This window comes from Camarhynchus parvulus, chromosome 3 (genome assembly GCF_901933205.1).
Source record: "Camarhynchus parvulus chromosome 3, STF_HiC, whole genome shotgun sequence".
NCBI classification, from domain to species: domain Eukaryota; kingdom Metazoa; phylum Chordata; class Aves; order Passeriformes; family Thraupidae; genus Camarhynchus; species Camarhynchus parvulus.
This window is the reverse complement of record NC_044573.1, coordinates 45267160-45295105: the sequence shown is the minus strand read 5'-3', so window position 1 is coordinate 45295105 and position 27946 is coordinate 45267160. Positions and strand designations below refer to the sequence as shown.

The following is a 27946-nucleotide window of genomic DNA, read 5'->3' as shown; positions in this document are numbered from 1 at the left end:
TATTCTCAGTTTAAGATGTGCTTTTTAACTTCTTTAAACTGAAAAAGCTCATCAGACACACTGAAAACATTGAAATAAAATTTAAAACTATCTTTACAAAGAGGAAGAAACCTCAGCAAATTTCAAAATAACTATTGACCGTCTCCTACAAGTCTCTATGTGTACTGAGAAACAGTCTAAGGAAATTAATGACAGTGGCTACTACAGCTTAAGCTGAAATTTTTAGAGCTAAAACTGTTGATGCATATTACAAGAATCAGCGATTGTTCATGTGTGCACTAGGGACCTAATTTAAGCATTTAATGACAACTAATGCATTATACAGCCTCATAAATTTTGGTAGATACTTGGTACAGTTTATCCCAAAGGCTTCTTCAGCAATTACAAAGAACTGAAAAACTGCTAATAGAACCTGTGAATACGCAAAATATCTTGGCAAGAGAGAAAGTGGGATTTGTGAATTCTTAGTCCTTAGTCTTTCCCAACTAAATAAAAAGAGTAATAAGAAAATTAAATTAACAGTACTTTAAATCTTTCTTAATTCTAACTGGGGTTTAGGCATATAATCCAAATCGTCCCCAAAAGAAAGAATCCTAAAGAAAATGGATAACAATGATTAGACAACCTTGGCTGCTCTTTGGAAAAAAGGAATCCTAGGAGTGCGTGCATAGGAGGAAAATAAAACTGCAGTTCATCAAAGAGGCATTGGCTTATACAAATAAAACCAGAAATGTGAGAGTCTATATCCTCTCCCCAAGAAGCTGTATGGAATACTTTGGTGTACAATGCAACATATTTTCTGTCAAGAGAGAAGTAAAACAATATACTATATCAAAGCCAGTCTTGGTGTTCCCACATGAAATACCTTTTGTTTCTTTCCTCTGGGTCCTTACAGTACACCTAGCTCTTATTAACCATGCAATGTCTGGTAATATTTCAGAAGAGAAGAATAAACACTTTTTAAATTATTCAAAGAAACACAGTCTGAAGATCTGGCTCAATGCTTTTGAAGATGCATACAAATTTTGTGTTCAAAAGTTGCTTCTCAAGCTTTGTTTAACAAGTTGTTCAAGCCGGTAAATGCCAGCCAGGACATGTTTGTCAGCCCTCTCAAGCCTCCAGCTGTTCAAATCCCTTTGCACAATCCCTCTCGGGCTGCAAGGATCTTAGATTAAGTGGTACAGCAGTGGTGCCTGAAGTGCACCTCAAAATCAGACAGCAGGCTAAGAAGTTCTCACTTGCAAGCTGTGTTGACTGCAGCTCTGTCACCCAGAGATTGCAAAGGGAATGATCCACAATTACATGCAAGACTTTGAGACCCTGGACATCAGAAGAATGATGTAGAAGTCACAGAGCAGTGGACAAATCACAGAACCACAGAAGTGTTAGGGTTGGAAGGGATCTCTGGAGATCATCTAGTCCCATGCCACTACCATGGCAGGGTCATCCAGAGGAGGTTACACAGGAACGCATCCAGGTTGGTTTTGAATGTCTCCAGACGGGACGCTCCACAACTTCTCTGGGACGTTCTGTGCTCTGACACCCTCAGTGTAAAGGAGCTTAAACTATGAGGCAAATGCTAAGAAGTTAGCACAGAGAAAAACTGAAACAAACCTTGAAAATGCTTTGGCAGACTGCCATTTACAAGTAAAAGCAAAGGGTATTTGGGTTACCAAGTCTGAGTTCTTGCCCCCTTGCCACAGAACACCCTGCTCTCCATTGAAGAAATTCTCTATTGATCTTTCCCAAGTCCTGCAAAACCTTGTCTTGGGCATATTCTGGGCCACTATGTGGCAACACAAATTTGATGTGCTGTTCTTGAAAATACTTTTCACTTCACTTTAAATGAATCAAATAAGATAAGCATCAAAGCAACAACAACAACTCTTTTAATTAATTACATTAATAATTTAAATAATTTTGAGAAAGGTTTCAAATTCAAGATTCATCGCACATCAACTATTTTACACCTAGAACACAACCATTCCTAATTTCTGCTCCTTAGTGTCAGTCTGTCGACACAGGCAACTTGTTAATATAAATTAATACAAGGTATGGAATATTCACAACTAAAATAAATGTGGAGGCACACTATTAATTTCTTCTCTTCTATGAATCACTAGGGTAAGTCTTGCAAAGCTCTCCAACAAAGTAGTTACAGCGAATGAGAGTCTAAGCTTTGTTCATGCACAGTGTACCAGAGCATGTCTAAGTCAGTGTACCTGTGTCATGGTTTGACGCTGGCGCAATGCCAGTGCCCCCATGAAAATACCTGCTCCCTGGTTTCTGCTGTGAGATGTGACCAGGAATAAGCAAAGCAGGCCTCCACTTAGAAATAAAGAAAACTTTATTAACTACACTACAACTACATGTAAAATGGAACACACACAGGAAAAAGGAAAACCTTACAAATACACTTCTTTCTCTCCCCCACCAAATTTTTTCAATACATCTGTCCCCCCAAATCACCGACTCTCAGTCCATCACCACCCTGTAGATAATCAATTCTCAATTCGTCAAGAGGAGAGAAGTCCTTCTTGTGCCATAGTGACCTCTTCCTTTCATGTCCAGTGCTCTCACCACTGAACATGGACCAGAGCTGCTTCTAGGGTCGTCTTTTAAGGATGCTTTGTCCCATTCCAAAAAGGGCACAGTCTCTCCTTTGGGACACCGGTCCCCCCCAGATTTTGTCCCCCCCGGGGCCGAGGGGTACCAACACTGAACTCTCTTGGTTCTGAGCCATCGCCTCCCCCTGGATGCAGTCTCTGTATCACAAGAAAACATGTTTCTGTCCATGGCTATACAAAAAGAGTCCAGCAAAAAGCCACTCCATCATCTCTTCCAGCCTAAAACTCTTCTCTATTCTTCCAACATCTCTCACTGGCCCAGACCTTCATCACACTTGCCCATTTCCTTCTTCCTCCTCCACTCCATCTCCCTTCCAGGAAAGGTCAATGCTCTGCAAAGTTTTCATTGTCCAAAAAGGGGTTAAAAGCTCCCACAAGCGGCCAGACACCTTCTCGTTACACCTCCCCTTCTCTGCAGGCCGGGCTGTGTGGCCCACACAGGATATCAAATTTCAAGATAACAGTCCCAAGCACCATCTCTCTCTCTCTCTGTCTTCTGGGGGGAAGAGGAGCTCCCTGATGGCTCCCGGTGTCTCTCTCTTTCTTCCACCCTTCCATCTTCAGGCCAGGCCTACCTCCCATCTCTGTCCAAGGCCCTGGCCTACCTCATGGCTGCGTGGCTTTTCCCCTCCCCCTGCCCAGCCAGCAGCTGGGCCAGAGGAGAGACCCGAACTCTTCCACCAGAAACCCAAGAGAACTTCCCAGGGGAGAGCTCTGCTTTTTAACCCCTGTGTTCTCAGAGGCGTATCCAATGCCCCAGTGGCCAAACCAGGTGCCAACATTAAAATCTGAACACTTATTGGTGACCACAGCATATCCCAGAAAACCTACTTCCTCTCAAAGCACGACAACCTGCTTAATTTGCTCTCAAACAATGAGCTTCAGTCACAGCCACCTATTCAAAATCTTCACTAAAAAGATATTTTAAAACATTTTGAACATAGATTTTTTTTCCCCCTATGAAAACAATTGTATTAAGTTAACTTTAAATCAGTATAGAGACAGATGTTGAGAGTCACTATACCTTAGGGTATGATAATTTCTGCAAGAGGGTCCTGATGACATTCAGTCATTTTTTCAGAAGATGTGCACTGGCATGAAAGCATAAGCTCTGTAATTCCGCCAGCACCAGGCAAATCAGCAATGACCATCTTGCTAGAGTCACCTGTGAACCTTGCTAGCTTTCATGCACAAATGATGTACTGTGCCCAGGAAGGGAGTATACATCTCAGTTTTATAATGGTGTCTACAATGGAAAAGAGCTTGAAAAATCCAAGAGAAACAGTACAAATGCAGACTCTTTGTCTGGACCATTTCCTTTCTTCCTCCATTCTGTGCTTCAAAGCAGCACTGATTACTGACTGTAGCTGGACTGACACCTCCAATGTGAGATCTGCTAATATTTATATTTTGATAGCAGCCACTGACACATCACACACAATGCATTCCCCCAAAAACTCATAGGATAAAAAAGAAAACAACAGAGAGATGGCCAGCCTCTGTATAACTGTAGTATGTTTTACATTGCATCTTTACACATTTAGATTACTTGATGCACCCTGAAATATTTCTGACTTTAATGCTGCAGTATTTCATCTTCAATTGCTCACTATAGTGTTCAAAATGATAAAAAAAAGAGTATGATTTGAGGGAATACTTCAAGACAGTGCTATAAAATCATGAGAGGCAATATGAAAAGTACAAGTATGAGATGAGAGCAGTCATTCAGAAAACTTTAACTCGAAAAACAGACCAGCAAGGTGTTGTCATACTAGAAAAACAGACCAGCAAGGTGTTGTCATACATACAGAAGACTGAAAATATTTTGTTATGAAACTTTTGAACATTTTGGAATTAAAATATTTTTTTCCACATTAATTTTCCATTTGAAAGCTGACTTTAAATTATGGTGAAAAAACAGATTCAGTGGACTCACAACTTTGTTTGCCTATGACTTTTATTCGGAATAAATTTTCTTACAGTCCATCTACTGCCTTGCTGTCATTCAGGGCATGGGTTGGTTGTTGGGTGGCAGTGCATATGAAGACAAAGTGCATGATTAAGTGCTCAACTAGTCAAGTGAACAAATTTGCAAATTCAAAAAAAATCCTCGCTTCAAAGTTCACATTAAAGGAATTCCACAGCTCCTCATTGCTTTGCCTATGCACTTCTATGACAACAATATAAATATTTCAGGGAAATTCTAAGGTTATATCACTAGGATAATGACTGTAAGTTTCTCCCTAAGTCCTTGCAACAAAGGTTTACAAGGAGAACTTGACTGTCACCTTGTGTACCATTGGTCTGGAGGGGGGCAGGAAATGCAAGGTGAATACAATGCAACCTGCAATGAGATCTGGGAGAAGGGACAAAGGGACTGCTGCCCTCCCACACCATGTCTCCAATGTTTGTATCAACCTGAATTTCTCCAAGGACTTTTGTTTCTTTGTTATAGTCAAGCAATCAGCCCTTAGAGTATGGCCTGAACCATCTTAGTCTGTTGAGTTTATTGGAGATTCAAACATACATATATTAACAGAAATATGGACCCCGTTGCACAAAAGTTTCCAATTTTTAATGAGAAACTACCTTTTTATTCAGCCTACCACAAACATCCTAACCAGAGAACTAAATGAAATATGTGCTGATATCTGCATCTTAAATGAATCTTAAACTTATTAAATGAATAAAAGTATACATTTGTTAAAAAAATAAATTTATCTATTTGCTGTAAACTTGGTCAAAAGGAATAGGAGACAAGAAAAGGAAAACAAGTATGGTGAGGTTAATTACCTAATGAAAATTATTTTTTAATATCTTTCATAGAACCATAGAATAATGTGTTGAAAGGGACCTTTAAGAGTCATCTAATCCAATAGCCCCTGAAATCAGCACACACATCTTCTGATTGATCAGGTTGCTGGGAGCCTCATCTAGTCTGGTCTTGATGACTGACTTCTAGAGATGTGTCATGCACAGCTTCTCAGGGCAATGTGCTCCAGTGTTTCACTACCCTCATCATAAAAAAAAGAAATCTTCCTTATATAGAGCCTGAATCTACCCACTTTCAGCTTAAAACCATTAACCCTTGTCCTATCTCAAGGCCCAGATAAAAAGTTGATCCCCATCTTTCTTGTGGGTCCCTTATAAGTAATGAAAAGCTGCAATAACGCCTCCCTGGAGTTTTCTCCAGGCTGAACAAACCCAACTCTCTCAGCTTTTCCACACAGAAAAGGAATTCCAGCTCTGATTATTCTCAGGTTCATGTCTTTCCTGTACTGAGGTCTGCACAGCTGGACACAGCACTCCAGGTGGGGTTTCACCAGAGCGGAGGAGAGGAGCAAAATCCCCTCCCTTGCCCTGCTGGCCACATTGCTTTGAATGCACCCCAGGATATGGTTGGCTCCCTGGGATGCAAGAGCACATTGCTGGGCCACATCCAGCTTTTCATCCACCAGTATGCCCAATTTTGGAGAAAGTTAAAAAATAATATTAAAAGTCCCATTTTCCCCAGTACAGTAACTTTGGTATTTCATTGGAGTTCATTACCTGTATTATTTAACCATCTGGCAACCATTTACAGTAGGAAGAAAAGCTACTTTTGAACAACAAACAAATAGTATTGGAGGGAAAAAATTCTGTAAAGCAGAAAGGGAAAAGAATTGTTTCCTTAGTATATACAACAAAACTGTGATCTTATTTAAATGTTAATGAAAAAGCTTAGAAATTTACCAAAGAATTTTTTTGTTTAGATTTTTGTGACTAAGTCTCTTTACTTTTTTCATAAAACTTAAGTTCTGCATCAACAGAAGACATGTCTAAGCTTTGCTATTTTGTACTACCTTTTTTCCTCGAGGTTTAGCTAGTCTACTTGAAACTCTCAGGTCAACAAAGTTTTTATTCAATCCAGCATTATTTTCAATTACTATTGCTTTTTGAAAGGACTTAAAAAATAAATTATAAATTAGGGAAAAATATGTGCATAGTCTCTTTTTATATATTTCAATAGTGTTAATATCTAGCTGTAAACATTTATTTTCCTATGCAAAAACTGTTCCAGTAACTTGAAATTAAGTGTTAAGAAACAAAAAGCACATTTTATACTTAAGTAGGGATTAATTTGAAGTTAATGGCTTTTTTAAAGTCGACTCTAAAGTGGAAATAAGTGTCATATATGGGATTGGCCTGTTTTTATTACACAACCTGCTTCAGCTCCTGTAAGCTTATATGTGCTTAGACTATCTCTAAAGAAACCCATACTGCAAAGCTGTCAATATTAGAGAGCTTGGCAGTACAGATTTACTGCCATCCTTGCTCTTAGGAATGACAGCCTGATTTGGTTCTGCCTGTAAAGTCTCATCACAGGGTGAAAAAGAAAGGCAGAATAAATCACTCTTACAATTAGATAGCTCACTAAGCTTTTCCAATAGTTTCCTCTCCTAGAAGACATATTATCTTCATATCCTATCTGGCTCCCTTGCCTGCAAGTTATCTTTATGGAGTAGGGAGACTAATGGATTCTGTCGCTTGTGTTGCAGTCCCTGCTCAACAGTTACCCATGCAAGCACCCTGGAAAGAGCAAGCAGCACAGTCTGGATGAGCAGACTCTAAAATATTCCTACAGAAGAAAGCTTCATCCCCTCCACTGTTCTGATACAAAACCTCAGGCTGAGCTGAGAGACTCAGTTCCAGTAGGGGTTTGATAAAGCTGAACATGCGTGACACAGTGATGGTAATCTTCTACCACAGCCTGATCCTCAGAGCGTTAGTCACTCCTAATAAAGCACTGAGAAATGAAGGAAGGCAGGCAAATAAAACTAAAATGAGCTACTGAACACAGGGGCTTGGAACACAAGATGGGAAACAACTGCTCCTGTTGCAACGACAATACTTTTAATTATATATAGTCAATGAAAAATAAACTATTAAAGAGAGAATAAAATACTTCCAATTAATGCAAGTAATGTAATGTTCAAACTTAAATGAAGTATTTTTCTCTTGGGGGTTTTGCTGTACTATTTTATTTAGCTTAATGTAATTTAAATTATAAACAGAATGGGTTTGTAAGCCCCTAGAGAAATGTACTTTATTTATAATGTATTTCCTTTGAAGTGGTTATGGAAATCATGCTCTTCCTGAGGTTTGTATTTCACATACCACCTACAGCTGCAAGCTACTCAGTCTTCACAAGTCAAATATGATCTGTCTGGTGAAGTGCATTACAAAAAACCATGAGATTTTTCTTAAATGCCAGAGGAAATAAAAAATTTTAATTCTGCCAACTAATAGTCTTCCTTTCAAAAAAAGTTATTGAAAGATCTTTGTTGATAAAAGTTATGTTTTTTTTCAGAAGGAATAGAACTCAGACATAGTCACTTCACTTGGGTTTTTAATGCACATAATGAAAGAATAATTGTTTATACTATACCCTAGAGAGAGCTTCAGCTGGGAAAAAATTATATTTTGTAACTTAAGTTTAAACACATAAATATTTCCATCTTTCATTTAAATAAAAAATCCTTATAAATTTAATTGTAGTACAAAGGGCAGGAGGAAAATTACAAATGCCTAGTTTGTGCCACCTTTTATCCCCCAAGTAATTAAAGTTATCTATTTACACATAAATAAGCAGCTATGAATGAATAAATGGAACCCCAGTCTATGTGCTCTCCTCACCATCAATAGCTACTGCATCGAGTTGGCGAAATAACTAGACACAAAGAGCAAACTCTCTCTAGAAAATTAATTTTGGCCAATAGTACCTTACCCTCATGGATGAACTCCTAGCTTAACACACCAGCACAGACATACAACAGTCTAAGCTGTAATGCTTCTCCTGAAATAACATCATTCTAAGTCATTTCAAAGGGAATAGACAATTAAACACTGCAACTGCTTACAGCATGATTGCATGACAACCACAATCACAGATTGCATGTGCTTTGTCAAAGTACTCTTCTGCTCTAACCTACTATCAAAGTGGATAAATAAATAACTAGAGAAATAAGCTAAAATACAAGTTTTCATTAGTTTTGGATTAAGAGCTTGAATAATTTTTCAAGGTGTAATATACAGGAGCAAATGTTTCTTTGTAACCACTCTGTAAAACAGACTTCAGTGCTCTGGTGTCAATTTCTGATTGAGTTGGTAGATTTTATCAATATCAAAAATTTTCAGGCAGATATTTAAATCCATTAAAATATTTACAATCAAATTTATGAAAAAATATGAATTAATTTTTACTGTTGCGGTAATGAGTGATGCAGAGACCCTAGGCAGGTGCAAAGGATTGCTTTTTATTGCCAAAAACCTGGCCTTTTGAAGCAGTTAGCAGGTTATCAGTTTACACAGTTTGAAGGCACAACAAGTCCAAGTGAGCCAGCCACCATACACCACGATGTGGACATGCAGAAGTCACACAGCACATCTCTCACTCCTCCTATCCCAGCTGAGTCTCTCCTATTCCAGCTGAGTCCATCTCTGTACTCCTCTTCCAGCTGAGTCACTCTCTCATAGATCCCCCCTACTTAGCCTAAGCAACAGGCTGGAGTCACGATTCAAGGCCTTCCCTTTATAAATCCTTATCTATTAGTGACATTTTAAAAATTGGGTTTTTTAAAATAAAATAATCTTTATTTATTTATTTTTAAAATAAAATAATCTTTTTCCATATACTGCTGTGCAAACCTTTTAAGAATAAACTAAACACGAGAGCAACCAGTCCTGTGGCTCAGGTCAGGATGATTTGTTCTATTAGGAGGGTGATGCAATGGGACTCTCTTTTTTCCCTTCTCTCATGGAAATGTATGCTCCCTCTTTGTTTAGCTTCTCAATCTAAAATAAAAACCACCTCAAATAGAATTCATGTTTCTATCATTGCTTGCAGAAGACCTGGCCTTTTAGTTGGATCAGCCTCATGCAGGCAGTGCTGCTGGATCAGGCTGTCTCACCTGAGGAAAGACTCCTTTGGAAATGCCCCTGGATGAGAATTGTGCAGTTTGGTGTTTGGTTCCACTTTCCCAGACCCTGTTCTTCTTAGATCAGACATTGTCCAGTTCACTCTTGAAAGTTACACCAATTGTGTTAGAAATTGCACTTGGTTTTAGAGATCCAAGATGTACCACAACCTTTGCAAACATCTGTGCTCTGCTAAAAGCTACTCAGCACAAGTACTACCTGCATTACATGACAAATGCACATCAGAGTGTCCATTATCCTTGCATTTGAGGTGAGATTTTAAGATTATGGCAGCCCAGTCTAACTAATGTATCTGTGCTAAGCAAGATAATGCTGTTATTCTTGATGAATGTAACATGTTCAGCACAACTGACAAATTCAGTTTACTGCTCTGCACACTTGTGGGAAATAAAGACCATTATTTTATTGTTCCTTTTTAGATATGATCCCTTAAGAGGTAGCATGACAGTATAGTGTAAATCTAAAGTAAACCATTCAATTTATTTTCATTAATGGCTTTGTTGCCATTAATTTATTATCAAGAAAAAACCCAAACAACAGATATCAATACCTGGCTTTTCTGAAAATGAATTATATAGCTTGGTGCTTTAACTCTTCTTTTTTGGCTCACTGTTTTCACATGGTCACATCAGAGTCTAAGTGATAAATATTACATGTATATACAGGAAGAGAGATGTGGACAGTAACAAAATGTACAGAAGTTAACTATATGAGTTTTAATACTTTATTACTTTCAGACTAAACTGAGCACAGTTCCAGTTTCTTTCAGGTGTCCTGAAATTTGTCATCAATTATAACATTTTCTGCTATGGAACAGTTATGCCACTGAAACCTAGAAAAAAGATATTCTCTCATTCTCTTCAGACTTGATATCCACTCCAGCATAATAAATGTATTTTGGGATTGCTTCCCTACCCATCAGTTACAACTGGGAAAGATTTTGGATTCCCAAAACAAAAAATATTAATCTTTTTTCTATTCTGGAGATAGCAAGACATTTATGAATTATGATCACTTAAATTTAATTTTAACCACTAAACCAGAAATGTATGTTTTCAGTATTTATTAATAGAAATACTGCCATCCTAGGAAAATAAAAGAAAATAAAGAAGGAATACCAAAACACAATCTTTCACTTTTTGCAATACCTGAGAAAATCTGATTAAGTCTGGAATGTGCTCAACACAACATGAAAGGCAGCTGTGTATGTAACAGCATGCAATATACCTTGTCATAATTTCAGGATAAAAAAGCAGTGATGAACATTGTTACAGGATTCATCTGAGGCACCTGTTGTTAAAACTGAAGCCATAAAAAATTCAGCCAGTACATTCTGAAGATGCTTTACTGAGATGACTTAGAAATCTTCTCCAGACAGAGCTGAGTGACTGAAATCTCAAGATGCTCCAGAAACAATCACAATAAACTTTCAGTGTCACAGTTCCAAAAGAGAATGCGAGGAGAGCTGTTTGTTATGTGCAGAGACTGTACCAGCATGTGTAAATACAGGCTGTCTAAACCACTGCTACACACCCAAGTTTACAGTGAATTCCATAAAATTAGAAATGCAAAACAAGGAACAGCTTTTATAGTGTAAGGAATGTAAAAGAAACACCAATTACAATGTAGGCATAAACTCTGCAGTTTACCAATTCATGTGAATTATTTTAAGTGCCATTGTAACTGAGACATAAAACAGCATAGCATACAAGGGAGAAAGCAGTCAAGAGACAATAAATGCTGGCAATTTAATCAGAACAATTTAGTCCTTTGCCTAGGTCTGCTAGCTCAGAGGGAGGTGACTTGTTGAAACCAAATAAAAACTAGCATATCAAAACAAAAAGGAAAAATACACTTTCAAAGAAATTGAATATAAATCATTGGATTCACAGCTCTTCTATAGCAAAACTTAATTATTTATGCATGTAAACCTGTTCAGCCTAGTTCTTACCTGGCTAGCTCTTATTCTGGTAGCTGTGTGGCTGTAGCAACAAGAAGCTCAAGGTTTACTAGCTGCTCCAAAACTCATTCAATTTCTCTGCTGGGTTTTCTGCCTAAGCTGAAATTTTCACCACTGCAGCTGCTACTAAATTACCCTACAGGAATGATGGGTATCACCTGTTGTCAGCACCTGCAAGTACTTAAAACAGACGTAGCAAGAAGACCAAGCACATTGTGACATATTACAGTCTATTTTTGTGCTTCTGTTGACAATAAAACTCATCATAAAGTTGCAGGGTCATAATGTTATAAAGAGTCCATAAATTCCAAAAGACCCCAACTCCACAATGTGAGCACTGTTGCCAAAACCCAGATGTTTTCCAATATGCTGAATACTTTTACAGATATAGTGCAGATATATATAGGGTTTATTGAATTTTACCTACATGGTCCAGTGAGGATCATCAGAGCAGCCAGTTGGATCAGACACTGTAATTCTGTGAACTCCTCTTTTGGAAACAAAACTGGTACTGTGTCAGCATGTAGGCTGTGAACAAAGCAAAAGATGGAACAATTATTAAAACAGATTATAGAAATATGGGGAAAGCACAGCCATATAAGCTTAAAAGGCCTGATTTGGAGGAAGATAAGGCAAAAGTTTTTAATATTTTTTATTGCCAATTACTATGGATACAGTAATTTCTGTCCTGTTTACTTGAGAAGACAAATTTTCATGCATTGACTCTTCACTGAGACAATTAGTTCCAGTGTTTAACCAAGTAGGTTCCTCTCTATGAAAAATGAAATTCACAGACTGGTAAAACTTTATACATAATAAGGTAAGTATTTCACATGAGTGTGTATCAAGAGAGATAAAGTGATCTCATGTGTTGCAATCTTTTAAATGAATTATGTGCAATTTTTGCCTTGTTGTGAGGACCAAAAAAAGTCTCAAAAACTTGAGCTTGTTACATATTTTTATTTTCTTGCTTAAATAACCTATAAAAAATCAACACTTTTACACATCAGATTTTTTTTCAAGCTCAAAAACGTCTACAGATGTACCTAAATAGATAAAAAGCATTTTAATAGTTGAATGACTATGAATAATAATGAATATGATCCTGATGCCAAAAAAAAGTCAGAAAAAAGGCAGTTTCTGTTTCCAATGGACTTTAAAGAGCAGAAAATAGTTTGGTTCTTAAGCTTCAGACATAAGTCTGCAAGATGGAAGAAGCATCTCTGCCTTGTGCTTCTTTCAGTGGATCTCATTAGACAGAGGTTAGGATCATTCTGGACCAAGACAATATCAAAGACAAATGGTAAAAGATTGCAACTGCAATATTTGTACACTTGAAAAGTGCCTCCCTAGTGATATGACAGAAAAACGTGCAATATGTAGGTCAAAAAATAATTTCTTTGCAGGGACAAATTCAATATCACAAATTCATCCAACTTGTTCTACTTTTATTTATTCAGGATGGCTAAAACCAATCATTTTATGCTCCTTTCATTAAGTTTAACAGAGGTAAAAACTAGTGATTAACAACATGATTTAGGACAATGTTATTGATGAAGACGTGTCATTTCACAGTATTGTCTTAGCCAACTCTTCCAGATGCTGAAGAACTAGAAGCCTTTATTTTAGTTTGGAATTCTGAGGAGAATGGTAAAACAAAATCCAAACATTTCAGATATGATTTTAGTTTGGTAGTCTCATAGCTCAAAGATTGTTCAATCTAGGCATATCACATTTGTTTCACTCTAGAATAGTGACTTCAGTGTTTTATTGACAAAGCTGAGTGCCTATTATGGAAATACTCAGTTAGGACTGCTCATCACAAAGGTGTTGAACTCAGTTCAGTTCACATACAAAGCATCTCAGAAGTGCACTACAGTGTCTGAATAATCAATAGAACAAGCAGCTAGGAAAAAGAAAAACATCAGGAGAAATACACTAGAAGAATACTTCAACATAACTGCTCATTACTTATATTTTCTACATAGCTGGCATATAACCCCAAAAGCTTTATAAAATTTGCAAAGTGATTAGATTCTCTCTTTGATTGTTGTTCCTTCAGATGATTACTGATACCTGACTACTAGTGTCTCTGACAAAGACTATTATTTTACAATGAAATCTTTTAAATATCATATATAATTTTATGTGACGCTAAGAGATAATAATGGTTAAACAGACCAAAACAGGAAGATAACTATTGAATATGCAGTTATCAGCATTAATAATTTAGTAAGTGGTTCCACTTAACTTTAGATATCTTTGCAGTCACAGATATCTACCCCTGAGGTGTACAGGCTGCACAATCAGCACAAGAAAAGCTACCACACCAAAGAACCATTCAACAGAGCCGATGTGTTTCAGTTGTTGGCCCTAGGATGAGATGAAGTAAGCTTTAGGAGGATCTCGTGCTTACAATCCATTATGCAGCACATCTAAATCTGTTTTGATGAATTCCTTCCTGAGTGTTCATTTCTCATAATCACATATTGCTATCTTTAATTGTTTTTACCAATCCCTTCCATCCACTGTTTAGACTATAAATATTCTGATCCATCCAGCCACTCAGAGTGAGATTAGGCTCCACTATACACATGGAAAAAAACCCATACCCCTGCTTGTGAAAGACAGCCTTATCTGAAAAAGATGTCCCATTTCTTTCACAGCTCCATTTCTTTCACGCAGTTTTAAGAGTTACTTAGAAGTTTCAAGATATCCATGACTTCTGTATTGACAGCCTTTTCTCCACCCATCTCTGCAACTAATAAACCCCCCCCAATGTGGTTTTTACTGTAACTGATTACTCTAAACACACAAAAAAAGTCTCACAAAACAGTAGACTTTTCAATATTTGAGGAAATATTTGGGTGTGACTTATGTACACATGATATGTCTGGTGTGTTAAATCTGAGAGAGTGGGAAAGCATAAGTAAAATTTTGAATTATCATGAGGCAGCTGAATGTGCAGTGAGTAATATGCTGCTTTATCAGTTGGAAGCAGATGGACTTTCCTGAAAAGGGATTGTAAGTCTGTTAATGGAAATGTGCAGCTTGCTCACTGGAATACCCAGGTAGGAAATGTCCCATAATTTGGCCTTTCCTAACTACGCCTGCCAGGCAGTACAGGAAAATCCAAGTAATGATGAATTTCTTTCTAAACTCCATTTTGTATCACAGATACACAAAACTACCCAAAAAAAAGTCTTAATGAAACATCTGACAAGAAATTATGGGATTAATGATGTTTATAATCAAAAAGAAGAGACAAACTGTTGACAAGAGGTGCGTTAATCTCGGATACTCACCTATCAAAATCCCCTCTTTCACATCCACAGTGCAACCAACAGCCTGGCATGGGGTCACCTGCCCTCCTCCAGCCTCAGCTGGAGCTCTTGTGGAGCAGGTGCCTTGCCCTACCTGGGGACAGGACCCTGGGACCCTGTGATGGAGATGTCCACACCATCTCCTGGGGCTATTCCCAGGCATCCAGAGGGTCCCTAGGAAGGTAAGTAAGACAGCCCTGCATGCCCTAGGGACAGCAGCAAACATGGCAGTGCTGACACAACCTCCAGGGCAAATGTCACTTGAAACAGTAAAACAAAATCAGCTAAGAAGCCTTGGATGCACCTCTACTCTGGGCATCCCTGTCCATGCTGCAGGGCCCTCTGCCAAGAGAGGCAGGGGATGCCTCATGCCAGGTGTAACCTGTTCCAGCTGGCTCCAAGGAAACCAGCACAGGGTATGGATCAGCGCTGCAGCTGCACTGGCAGTGCCCTGTGGCCCATACAATACACATCCCTGTGGCCCATGGAGAGCCCAGGCTGGAGCAGGCTCATCCTGAAGGACAGCAGCCTGTGGATGCCTCAGGCTGGAACAGGAAGCAGCATGAGAAAGGAGTGGCAGAGAGGAGCAACCATCAACTGACCACAACCCTGTCCCTGTCCCCCTGTGCCACCTGAAGAAGCAAAAACTAAGAGAAAGCTTCACTATGGGGAAACAGTCCTGACCCCCATGAGAGAATATTTGGGACTGTAACATGACTTTTCTCATGTCTGAAAACCTGTTAACCTCTTAAGATCACTTGCAGAATGGTTCTCTGTGCAGCTGAAGTTAAAGATCTGTTATTAATTTTCTATTGAATTAGTATATAGAACTTCAGTACTGGAAAAAGCAGCTCAATAATTTCTTTCTCTATTAATATGTTGATTTTTTTTGTTTGTTTGTTTTTACAGAATAAAAAGCTAAACAGCTTTTGCCTGGCGGGGAGAAAGGATGAGAAAGGGAAAAAAAAAAGGAATTATATGTGGAAAGATAAAACCCCTGAAACGAGGCTTTTGTGTCATGCCACATTCTTTCATTAAATTCACAACTTAAATAACAAATCAGATTCCCAAAATTATAAAATATACTGTATCATCCCAATGTTTTACTAAAACTAGACACCCCAGGGAAAATAAGCCAGTGGCTTTACTATCACGGTTTTGCTCTTCTGCTCAGATAATACAGGTTTGGCTTTGCTCAGGATTTATTTAATTCTGAGTATTAGGAAAAGCTTGGAACCGATTACTGCCGAGGGCAGTAGTAATCAACATCTGTTGTTGATACACATTTATTCAGATGAGTTAATATGAGTAAAACAGTGTAAACAGCTCAGAAGTATATAAACTCGGTGGCACAGGAGATGAGGTTCTAATGGGATGTATCTATGAAACAGGGGAATGACCTATACCCTAACCAGGACAGAGGATCAGGGCAGACCATGTGCTCTGTGTCTTTGACTTCCACGGGCAGTGTCACAGGAGCAGGCACTTCTGACTGATTCCCTGTAATCACTCCTGCCATGCTGCTCTGCTTTGCTATCCTGGGATTTCACAGGTCATTATAGCAGTGGAAGTGCTGTCACCTAGACAAAATGTGAAAGTACACATTTCTCTTGAGAACTGATGGCAACCCGAGCCATATTTTCTAGCTGAAATTAATGTGGGGTTTGCCTATACATGTTTCCTTCTAGATTTCAATTTAGTCATCTTCTGTATTTCAATTTTATGAAATAGAAAGTCTTGTTTCTATACATTCACAGTAGAAGTGATGTTCTCTAAAGCACAATGATTTTGTTTTCACAGTGTTGCTTTGGAAAGCAAAGAAAATGATGGCCTTTTTCTGATAGATTATATGACTGGAGATGATTTAAGATTTTTAAATATTTCAGAAAAATTAGATGCCTTAGAAACTGGGGAGAGGACTCATACCTGTTTTCTTTCTGTTGCAGGCTGAAGTATGGAAATGGAAAACCATTTTCATCATCAAGGAAAGGTTAACCATACCAGACTAATCCCAAAGTGATATGAACAAATGCTACCCACCAGCAATACTAAAAATTTCAGGTACCTAGCTAGATTCTGTAAAAAACTAAACTAAACTAGCTTTAAGCCAAAAGCCAAATCTGAAGGTAAGATGAAAAGTAGTCTGGTTAGATTGGTAGGGACTGCTGTGTTTGGCTTTATTATTGCCTTTCCCTGGACTATGAAAAGCAATGTTTTTCCCACAAATGTTTTATGTAACATCTTATCCACTTCTACAGGCACTTAAGCTATTGGCAATAGCCTTCATTTCTTACACTCTCTTTCTGAAGAATCCTGTAATTGTGGCTTTTGACCCTTTAAATTACATATTCAATGGCCACCAGGAACATATCAGCGAAATGTTTATGAACCTTCTGATCTAGAAACTTACTGAATAATTGCAATGCTGGGGAACAATCCTTAAAACCACAGGTACTTCCATTCCTATGGTACACAATCACATTAGCTTTATGTTTCTGCTGAAGTAATGCAATTCAAGGCTTAACAACAATATTAAATTGCATAATTAATTTAGAGGCATTAAAGAACACCAGGATGTATTGAGACAATTAAGACCTTTAGCAGCATTACCTTACGATATTTTCTGCCTCTGGAAGGCAACATAATACCAGCACACCATCAGCCCAAGCATAGTCTCTCACTGGGATAAGATTTTAAATTACTTAATAAAGACTTTAACAGACAAAAATTCTGCGATCATCTCATGAAGTTCATAAGTCAAGTAAGGTCCTGATTAATTACAAGCTAACAGTTGTAATTAAAGAAATGAGGCATCTTGCTGACATTACAGAAAATGAGACAGAAAGCTCAGCTATTTTTCTAAGTGCAGGAAAAGGAAAGTCAAAGAGAGAGTGAAAACCCTCAAGGCTGAGCTCAGTCTTACATTAGTATAACAAAATACCAATGCAGAATAGCCAACAGAACTCATTGTGCTTTGCGTTCTCCTCGCCAAAAATGTGTCAGTATGGGTAACTTTTGAATTAACTGCATTCAGGAGGAATAATACCACTCAATGATACAAAAATGAGAAGTGCATCAATTCAAAAAACACTCTTCTTTTTTTTCCATCTGAACTATTCCTATGGCTAAACTTCCCAGAGATGTAAGAAATGCTCTGAAGAGGGTTGTTGACATGTAACTTAACTATTTATTTCATTCTGATGTGAATCATTCTTTGCAGGAGCCTCTCCCCAGGATTACAGGAAAAAGCCCACTGACTAATTTAGATTAAACATCCAATACCTAGGCAGGCAACTTTAGGCAAGTTCGATTCTACCCAAAAGTAAGCCAAAAGTCTGAATAAAAATCTATCTCTTTCCTTCTTATAAAGCAGTGATAGCCTCAAGGTCTGAAGATATTTTCAAGCCAGAAAATATCACCCTCTTCCCCACCATCTGAAAATAGTCTGAAATCCACTGATTGCTAAGCTAAATTTCTAAGTCATCAAAGTAACTAAACTCACTCATTAATTCCTGCATTTCTATCTGATTTGTTTTGCTGTTGTTCAATTAGCAGCATTCATGAACAGAAATCTAAGCATTAAGAATGTGTAATGAGGAAATGAGTCAGATGTATACAACTCTGTACCAGGTAATATCAGATAGAGAGGAAATCATACCACCAGTCTTTGCAAACATATGTCAGTGGAGAAATCTGTTGGCTTCAGGATGCATAGCTAAACTTTGGTTTTTGACAAGAACTCTACCAAGGATGGCATGTTGTTGGACTGAGCCTTGAAGCAGGGAGGAGAGCTAGGCGTCACTCTGTATGTCTGTTCCAAATATAATGCATCCCCTAACCACCTCTATCCACAGGAAAGAGACTGTCCTTGCATTGACTGGATTATTCTGAGAACTCGAGGCTACAATATCACCCTTCAGGCATCACTCTTGTCACCCTTCTTTCAGCACAGGTTCTCTGACCTCCAGATATCTTCCTTGGTAAAGGTAGGTAGCTTCAACCAGCTTTAAGGCAGTACTTCATGCCCTCCTATTTTTTAAAACAGTGCTGTCAGCCAAGCAAATATATTTGCTATAGACAGCAGCTCAGCAGCTGATTTTACTCTGAATGTTATCATATTCTTTATTTTTATTTTTTTAAGAAAAAAAAATTCTGTATATCCCTTTTTACAGTCTAGGAGTAAGGTCATCTACATGAAGTCAATTAAAGAACTCCAGTGTCAACACCCATGAAGAAAAAACAATGTAAAAAGAGAAGCAAGCATTCCTAATTTCTCAATATTAGTACTATTCTGTAACACTGTTTGGCAAAGCACTGCTGAAAACTGTTTCAGGTGTCATCTATTCCTTTAAATAGTACAGTTTTCTTATGGGGAGCTAATGTAATAGCAATATCAGTTCAAATGATAGAGTGGTTCCTTAATAGCTAGTAATTTTCAAGGACAACCTTTAGACCTTGCAGCAAATAAACAAATTCCATCTTCAAAACTTTTTTTCCCTACTATATAACTTCAAATAAGTCAACTTTTCAAGGTTCTGCTATTTGTAAAAATAGCTCTTTCTCAGCCCAGCAAATGAAAGGAACAATTGGCAAAATTTTAATAAGAATGTAAATCCAAAATGCAGTATGAAGTCATAAAAAGTGTGCTGATGACTCAAACACTGTCCTATATGCATAAGACGTAAAAATGCCATTTATTTAAAAGCCTGCCACTCTGAAAGAAACAAAAGAAGTGTAAGGAAGCTGGTGATGAGTAATAGTAAGGGTCCAGCAGTGCACGTTCCCAGGTGGGGCTTATAAACTTTCAACCAGGTGGAATCATCTTATTTCAGGCAGAGAGAGAGAGTAGCTTTTGGTTGTTTAGTTGCAAATATAACTGAGGTGAATTTCAAAGCAAAGTTAGTTGAGACAGAGATTTCTGCTCATGCAGAGAACAGAATTTTATAGTGGACATGACTGTGACAATTACTTTTATTTAAAAGAAGCCTTTTTTACAATGGTCTAGCATTCAAATGACTTGGTAAATTCACGATACTCTCTCCAGCAAACTGATGTGCAACCACATCAATTGACACAACCTTTTCCCTAGGATTTTATACTTCAGTGAAGAAGCATGCACCTTGTTTGGGGGAAGGGGGGAAACTCCACTCAGCATGAATCTTCCACAGCTTGTTTCTGGTTGTTTTAACAGTACAACAGTACTTAGCAGATGATAGAGCAGACTCGCTGGCCTTTACTGTAGTTTTCTTCTCATAAGCCTGAGATTATTAAAAACCCCATAACCCACATTAGATTAGAGGAAAAAAGCTCACCACCAACATAGTCTGCTGCTCTGAAGTGATTGATGCCCATATCCTCACCTCATAGTAATCCCTCGTAGTTACTACACTGCTGCAACCTAAATACTCAAGCCAAAGGTGACCTCAAAAGGAAGAGGTAAAAGAAAAGCTCACTTTTCCACTTCTAAATGTACTGTGCTCAAGATGAAGAATGAAGGTCACTGTTTCTTAAAAGATTATTTTGATGAAATTTATGCTTATTCACTCCTAGATGCAAAAGCTTTTAGTGAAAGAAAAAAATCCAAACAATTCACCCAAATCCCAAACAAATAATGCAGAAGCAGAAAGCTTAGGTGATTTGTATTATAATGTTGAAAGGAATTTTTAGGTTTTGCTGCAGTATTTCTGCTGCACTGAGCACCCTGCAAGCCTTAATGCCAACCCATTTGTATGGCACAGCAGTTCTGGTGGGCACTTCACAAACAATTGAGTTTTAAACCAGATTAGCTCCAGATTAGCTCCAGAGTTAACACACACTGTGCTCCAAAACAAAGCCTCACAGAGAAATTTCCAGCTACACTTTTCTTTATTTCCCATTCTTTGCCTTTCTTCAACACAGGACAGTTTCCCCCTAGCTTACAGTGTATGATCTACACACTCTTCAGTGCACCTCTCTCTCTTGATTTAAGAAAGTATTTTGCTGAATTCTCCTAAAAGAATTGGGAAGATGGCAACATTGCTACATGTTTTGCAGTGGCATATTCCAGAATATTTTCCTGCAAGTCATATCTGAAAATAAGTTGAACTGTAACTCAGTCACTACAAGGAAATTAAATTTTTCTTCTGTCAGGGAACCACTAAAGTTTCTTATGTCCAGATTAATTGTATCTACTAACTTTAATTTCCAGACACAGGATGAGAAGGTCAGCTGCTTGGGAATTCTCTATCTGTAAAGATACAAGTCAAAAACCAAAAAACCCCTTTAGGCCCATATATAATATCAAGACTAAAATATAGACACAAATAAAGCAATAAATAAAAAAAAAGAAAAGAAGGGAAAGAAATTTAATCTCTACATAATATCTCAGCTGATTCTGAGGAGCGTTTTGTCTATTTGACTAGAGAAATATACATCTGTAATCTTTTAAGGGCTTTAATGATGAAAAGGCTTTTTTGTTACTAAACAGAAGTTCTTCTACTTGCTCAGAAGTGACAAAAAAAGCAAATTCCTACCTCAGGTTTACATACCTTTAAATGCTAACATTATAGCAAGAAAAGGATAAAGGACAATTAGCAAATGGTCTCATTCCTCCTAATGTGTTCTGGGATTTCATTTTTTTCCCTTGCATCAATAAAAAAAAAGTTCCTCTTTACAAGAAAGCATTCTAACTCATTGTGCTGTTACTGTTTGGAAGATTAAAGTTCTTTTTATTGCTAAAGGAATTCAATGAATCCAGCCATATACAGGCTTTTCAATTAAGGTTGTTTCTTCAAATAGAACTCAAGCAGATATAAAAATATTACCATTTTATATGTTTATTGAAAGTGATTTGTTTTTGGGCTTTATTGTTTTTAGCTATAATCAGGTTTGATTCATGCATAAAAATGTTTCATTTTGAAAAAAAATGAAAAGAATCTTAGAAAATACTTGTTCAACCGAGATGTGGTTTGGGGTTTATCCCTATATTTTTTCAGTCTTTTGTTTTAAATGTGATTGCTAAACTTCAAGTCTTATCTTTATTTTTTCTTTTCTGTTTTTTTTTCTTTTTTTTTTCAAATACTTATCAGATTATCTGATACAATGATTGGTGACAAAAACCAGAAAGCAATTATTTACAAGTAACTGTCAAGTCCACTTGTGGTTACGCAACAAAAATTTAATTTTATTGACAAAAATGGATGCTTTCTATGTTTAGGTTTCCTGTTACCAAAGTGCCTGAGACTGGCTCAGTTGGTTAGAGTTGGGTGCTAATAACAAAAAGATTGTGAGTTCAATTCCCTTATGGACCAGTAACTTAAAAATTGGACTTGATGATCCTTGTGGGTCCCTTTGAACACAAAATATTCTGTGACCTGTGATTTAACACTAGGCTGGCACATGTTTTGCAGTCCTGAATAGTAAGCATGACATTTACTTGTAGCTGAATTTCCATACCAAGAAAAAATAAAAGTAGTAGTTAAGTTGTACTTACACATAAACCTTCTCATTTAGGCTGCCTGAAATCTCACTAGGCTACAAAGCACCCCTAGTTGTGTGCTTGTAATACAGAACTACAGCCCAAGAAGGCACACCAAAAAAAGAAAAATTAACATACAGACAAAACTCACATATAAAGCAACTATTCAGTTCCAACTCAAGTGTCTAAGACTTCTCTTCCTTTCCTTCTACTTTGAGCACTGTTATTCCAATGATTTGTGAAATTATTTGCTACAACTCATGTGTTTGAGGTTTTCACACACTAATGTGAAACACAGTAGCCATCACAACAGTGACCCAACTGTCCACATGCCTTGTGGATGTGCAGCATATTCAAATTACACCCAACATTTCCAGCTCCCAGATGTATAACAATCCACATCTTTGGGCTCTCTGGCAATATGTAGCACGCAGATCATTTCACTTCCAAAGGGCACTTGGATAGACCACGTTTAAAATGCCAAAAAGTCACTTTAGGAGGATAGCTCAGAAGTTCTTCCAGCAAGATAAGCCTAGATGCCTAAGGAGCCCATCGAGAGCCAGATGTCAGAAAACATCTTTCAAGAACTTGTCATTTGCATCCTGTGATTGCCATCCAAGAAGGAAAAAAAGGCAGATGAAGCATCTGAGGGGACAGGATGGCTGGCAATCCCTGCAGAGTTGTACCCTGATCAGTAGACTTACAAGACTGAAATAAGAGATTAAAATTAATGAATAGCTAATGATGGACAGCATATTTGCACCTAAATCTAAATATTTATTAGCAAGAAAAATAAGTTTGTTTTGTTTTATTAATTTTTTTAATCTTATCAATTAGTTACATATTTTTACAATAACGTAAACCTAACTTATTGACACAGATAAATTCTGGGGCATTATGAATACCTGGAATGGTAAATGTGATGGCAGTGCTTTATTTATTCTTTGCATTAGTTTTGTGTTTGAATGTACAAAATTAAGAAGGTTTTTTTTTTCACTTGAGCCTGGGGACCTAAAACGTGAACAAGATCAGTACTGGGTTTAGAAGCAGGTAATAAATAAATAGTGAAATGGACAGATTAACAACATATTTGAAAGTTCTATATATATGTTTGTTCAACTATCAGAAATAGCACCTATAAATGTCTAGATATATTTTAAAAGAGACTTAAACTATACTGCCTTTAGCTTTTGCATACTTCATAAGATTGGTTGAAATCTGATTAAAGTATGTATTCTTTCTAGGGAACTGCAACTGAATTCTACAGTTCATAGACCCAAAATAAGCAGTTTGTGTAACCTTTAAATTCACTAAGAGAAGAAGAATGTTGTCTTGGGGAATTTGTCTTGTTACAAGTTCCTAGAGATATACATAGAGCTCAGATGAAGACACAGTCCATAACCCATGCTCTGTCCTTGAACCAGCATTTCCATCAATATTTTACTACTTATTTCTAAAACAATCAGATAACTTTCCCTTTTAATTGTGACTTCAAAGCACTCAAAGTTTTGGATCTGAAAAAGTTTTCTGATTACATACTTAATCTAATAAAAAGTACTGTACAGGACTATTTAAAAAGTATTTTCCTACACAGGATGACAACTTATTTGGAATCTTTCTTGTTCCAAGCAACCCTGGGATCATCATTAAACGCTGGCATCTTAAAGATTATCTCTATGTATTTACCAAATCTTAGTCCAGCTCTGACAAGATAAGATGAAAGAATAGTGTTACTAGCCAGGGTCAAGAGCTATGGCAGTCTAAAATGCAGAGCACTTTGCACAATAACAGGATTTTTTAAAAACAGAATTTCAAATGGGTTTCTTGTTCTTTTGTTCTTTGTGTTTTTTTGGTCAGTTGTTTGGATTTTTGTTTTAGTTTTTTCCCCCCTAAAATAGGATAAGAAGTCATAAAACAACATAAGTAAATGGAAAAGAACACCATTTTCTAAAGAGCTGAAGTAGTCCACTAGCTATATAATGTAAAGGAATATTATAAAATGCATGGGACGGGAAAATAAAAAAAACACACTCTAATTTTTTACAAGAGTCAATGCAAAACATAGGTTACTTCTACATACATTGTAATTGATGGAATTTGATTTCAGATCCAACATTTTCTTTGTGCAATTGGCTGGCTATGTTTTTTAGCACACTTGATCAACGGTGTTTCTCCCATGAGGATGCTCAAAGCAAACCCATGACCAACCCAGCTGCTGCCTAGGCCACTGTTGTAAGGCAAGGTAGGAACAACACTCCTTTTTAAAATTAAGTAGGATATATTTTCAAAGAACACTTTAAAGAGAAAAGCCAACAGCTTTTGGTCTGAACCTGAGTATACAAATTTCATGCCACATTTGAGAAGGAAAAACCAGATTATCATTTATAAAAATACTTGCAATAATGAAGTCTGTGTGTTCTGTCGTCCATCTTTCAGTCTTTGACTTACTTTCCCTTCCTCCTCTGTAAACAAAATTTCCATCTCTTAATGTTGCAGCGTATTCAGTTCTGTGTTCTCAACTGCACTTTATTTAAGCTTTTATGTAAAGTTCTGTACAGTTAGTATGTTCTGTTCCCCCCATGATTAAGTTCAAACAGTTCTGCCCTGGCTCCCTTTCCCGCCCTCACTGTATCTATTTTTCTGTCAGTTGTTTCACCCCTCCTATGTTGCTATAGTTTCTCCTAAACCTCTCCTCTGTTCCCTTGATAACAGCTCTGTCTGTCACTCTCTGCCCATGCCCTTTCTCTAGCACCTTCTACCCGGGGTGGAGAGTGATTGGACCAGAAGTTGAATCCCCTCCCCAACTAAAACCCCATTTGTTATTGTGTTGTGTCTATCATGTTTCTTTGTATTATGATTTCCTTGGGGGTGGGTGACTCCACCTTCTCAGAGTCCCTTAAAATTCTGTGTCACCCCACCCTCTTTGGCAGTGGTCTGCAGCCCTCCCAGTTACCTAATAAATTCTCATCCTGCTGCAGACAACTGTTGGACTTCTGTCTTTCTTGGTGCTTAGCTGGAGCTGCTTCTAGCCTTCGGCCAAGGGCGAAGCCTCCTTGCCACTGACGTGGGGGATCGTCCTAGGCAGCAGCCTGCCGAAGCCAGTCCCCACCTCGGAGCCGTTGTTTCACTGCTGTAGCTGCTGTCAAGCCAGACTGCTGGTTGGTGCTGCAGCTAGCCTGGGCTTGGAGTTTCGCACCCCAGCATCTTAACTTACTTTTTCTTGATCTGCAGCATTATTTTTTGTGGATGTTGTCCATTAAATAATAAGGGACAACATCCACTCTAAATAATTTTTGTTAATTTCATGTCCTTCCCCTCTGTCTTTGCCTGTTACTGTGTTCCTCCTCATTCTTCTCACAAGATCTCAGTTCTCTGAGCCATTTCTCTCCTTTAGCAATTCCTTGATAGCCCTTTTAACGGTCTTTTTTTCAGCAACAAGGAGTACCTGAACTGCTGCATCAGTCCCACAGCAGTTTTGAAACTAAACATGTTTTAAAGGGATGTTAGAAACTCTACTGTCACAGACTATTTTATTATTTATACTTTTAACTTTTGTATTTGATTGAGGCTTTTCACAGGAATTTTGAAAGAAAGCAAAGGAGAGGCACAAAAACATCACAAAAGTGCTGGAGATGGTTTGCAAACAGCAACCTCAAAACAAGGAAAAACTAAATATATTTATTTTATTCCCAGACAGTTTTCACTGTCAGGTGCCCTCAGAAGGCCAAGGAGTTCCTTGTAACCCAGTCATGTCATGAAGATCCACCCCCATTGTTCCTAACAGAACTAAGAGCAGAGCTAAGCCTCCCCCTGCCTTCCAGTAGGGCGAAGAAAGGACACAGGATTTGGACATATTCCAAAAGGTTGCCCTAACTGCCATGGAGAGAGAAATGAGCTAATGCATTACCTCTGTTCTAATTTACCTTTTCAGTATATATGCCAGCTATTTACTTCTGCATATGTCCCTTATAAAGTATGACAAGGAGGACATAAACCTGGTGATGAGGCACACTGTAAATTGTGAAATGTGTGAAACCTGTAGAGAAAAACCCTGGGAATCTGTATTGATATCAGCATAAGAAAGAAAAAGCAAGCCCAAGAATTAATAAATTTATTCAGGGATACTTACAGATTAATAATATTTTATAACACTTGAACAGAGAACTAGTTATGCTATTTGCTTTCACAAACCTGTTTAAAAAAATGAAGGAAAAAACCCCACAAAAACCCAAACCAACCTTCCTCAGAAAATTAGTAATAAAGGCAAGATGGTATAGTTTGAGTTATAGAGAACACATCTGCTTCCTCAGATGATAATATGATAAATCTTGACAAGATATTTAAATTTGCACAAGTTCTCATATATTCACAGAAAAATCAAGATGTAGGAATTAGTATACCTTGCCAAGGAAAGGCTCTTGAATAAAAGCAAAACGCCAAAGTGGATCAGAAAGAACTACTAAGTGTCATTAAAATGGTTGAGGAGACTTCTACAGAAAGTTGTAAAAATCACATGAGTCAGTCTGGCAAAGAACTTGCTGAAGAATCAGAAAATGGTAGCAAGCTGTGAAAAAGCCAATCACCTAGCCAACAATTTCTTTTTTTTTTTTTGAGAGTCTTCTCACATTTCTCTTCCTGTTTCAGTCAATTTCATTGATTGCATGCAATTGAATCTCTTATAAGAAATAAAAACAACTCTTCCCAACCACATCTACTGTAAGCAGCAAGGCAAATCCTGTGCAAAAATGCTTGCTGTTCACATTTATCTCCAATACTAATTTCAGGAAAAAATTGACATCCAAACACTGATATTTCCAACTAATTTGAAATTAATACACTTTAAGAATACAAGAAGTATGTGTAAGAAATTCTGTTTTGATGAAAGGAAGTTCACTTCTGATATCAATGGATGGAATGTTTTGCATCTAAAGTAGATTAAAGCACTTAACAAAAAGATACTAGTAGCTAGTAAAAAGTTACTAGTATAAACTGAAAATTTATATACTGCTATTGATAATTTGATAGCCAGTTGATACTATTGCTTTGATTGATTTTATATAAATTAATCTTTAGTTCTTTGCATCAGATTTTCAATCCATTTCAAATATAAAAAAAGATTTATTCCTTCTGTCCCTGAATGCCTCCTATTAAATCTGTTTTTTGTTCCACAGCACTGTGCATATCAAAGAGCATGTTAGAAAAATACCATCTTCATTTTCTAGAAATTCTGCAGACCTAAAATGCTTGCTCTGTTACAGGCACTTACAGAATGCACCATTTGGTCTCCTATTTCAGTTCTCCAGGATGGTGAAAATAACTACAGATAGCAGCTTCTCCATCTTTCACAGAATATCAGTATCAGTAGAACTTTGCAGGAAAAAGGCATGACTGCAACTTGCTTTTTGAAGTGGGATCCACAGGTAAATATATAGAACAGGTCATGGTAAACTATTGAAATGCCTGAGAAATACATGGGCAAGCACTGACAGAGCTTGCTTTCACACCCAGCCTGCACTCCACAGCAGCAGCTATAAACTGCTTTTCTCTCTTACATTTCATACAGCACTCTTAGAGTTCCCTGTTTGATGTTAACTTTTGCTAA

The 27946-nt window shown here is 37.5% G+C and overlaps 1 protein-coding gene across 3 annotated transcripts in view; it reads right to left on the bottom strand.

Annotated features, from left to right (window-relative positions):
* The window catches only part of CHRM3 (cholinergic receptor muscarinic 3), a 260595-nt gene that overhangs the window by 112646 nt on the left and 120003 nt on the right, over positions 1-27946 (bottom strand). For 2 of the 3 annotated variants that reach the window (XM_030945052.1, XM_030945050.1), the window contains exon 3: positions 11989-12093. In XM_030945052.1, coding sequence (XP_030800912.1) covers positions 11989-12093 — 105 coding nt within the window. The remainder of the gene's footprint in view (positions 1-11988; positions 12094-27946) is intronic. The other variant, XM_030945053.1, reaches the window with a different exon arrangement.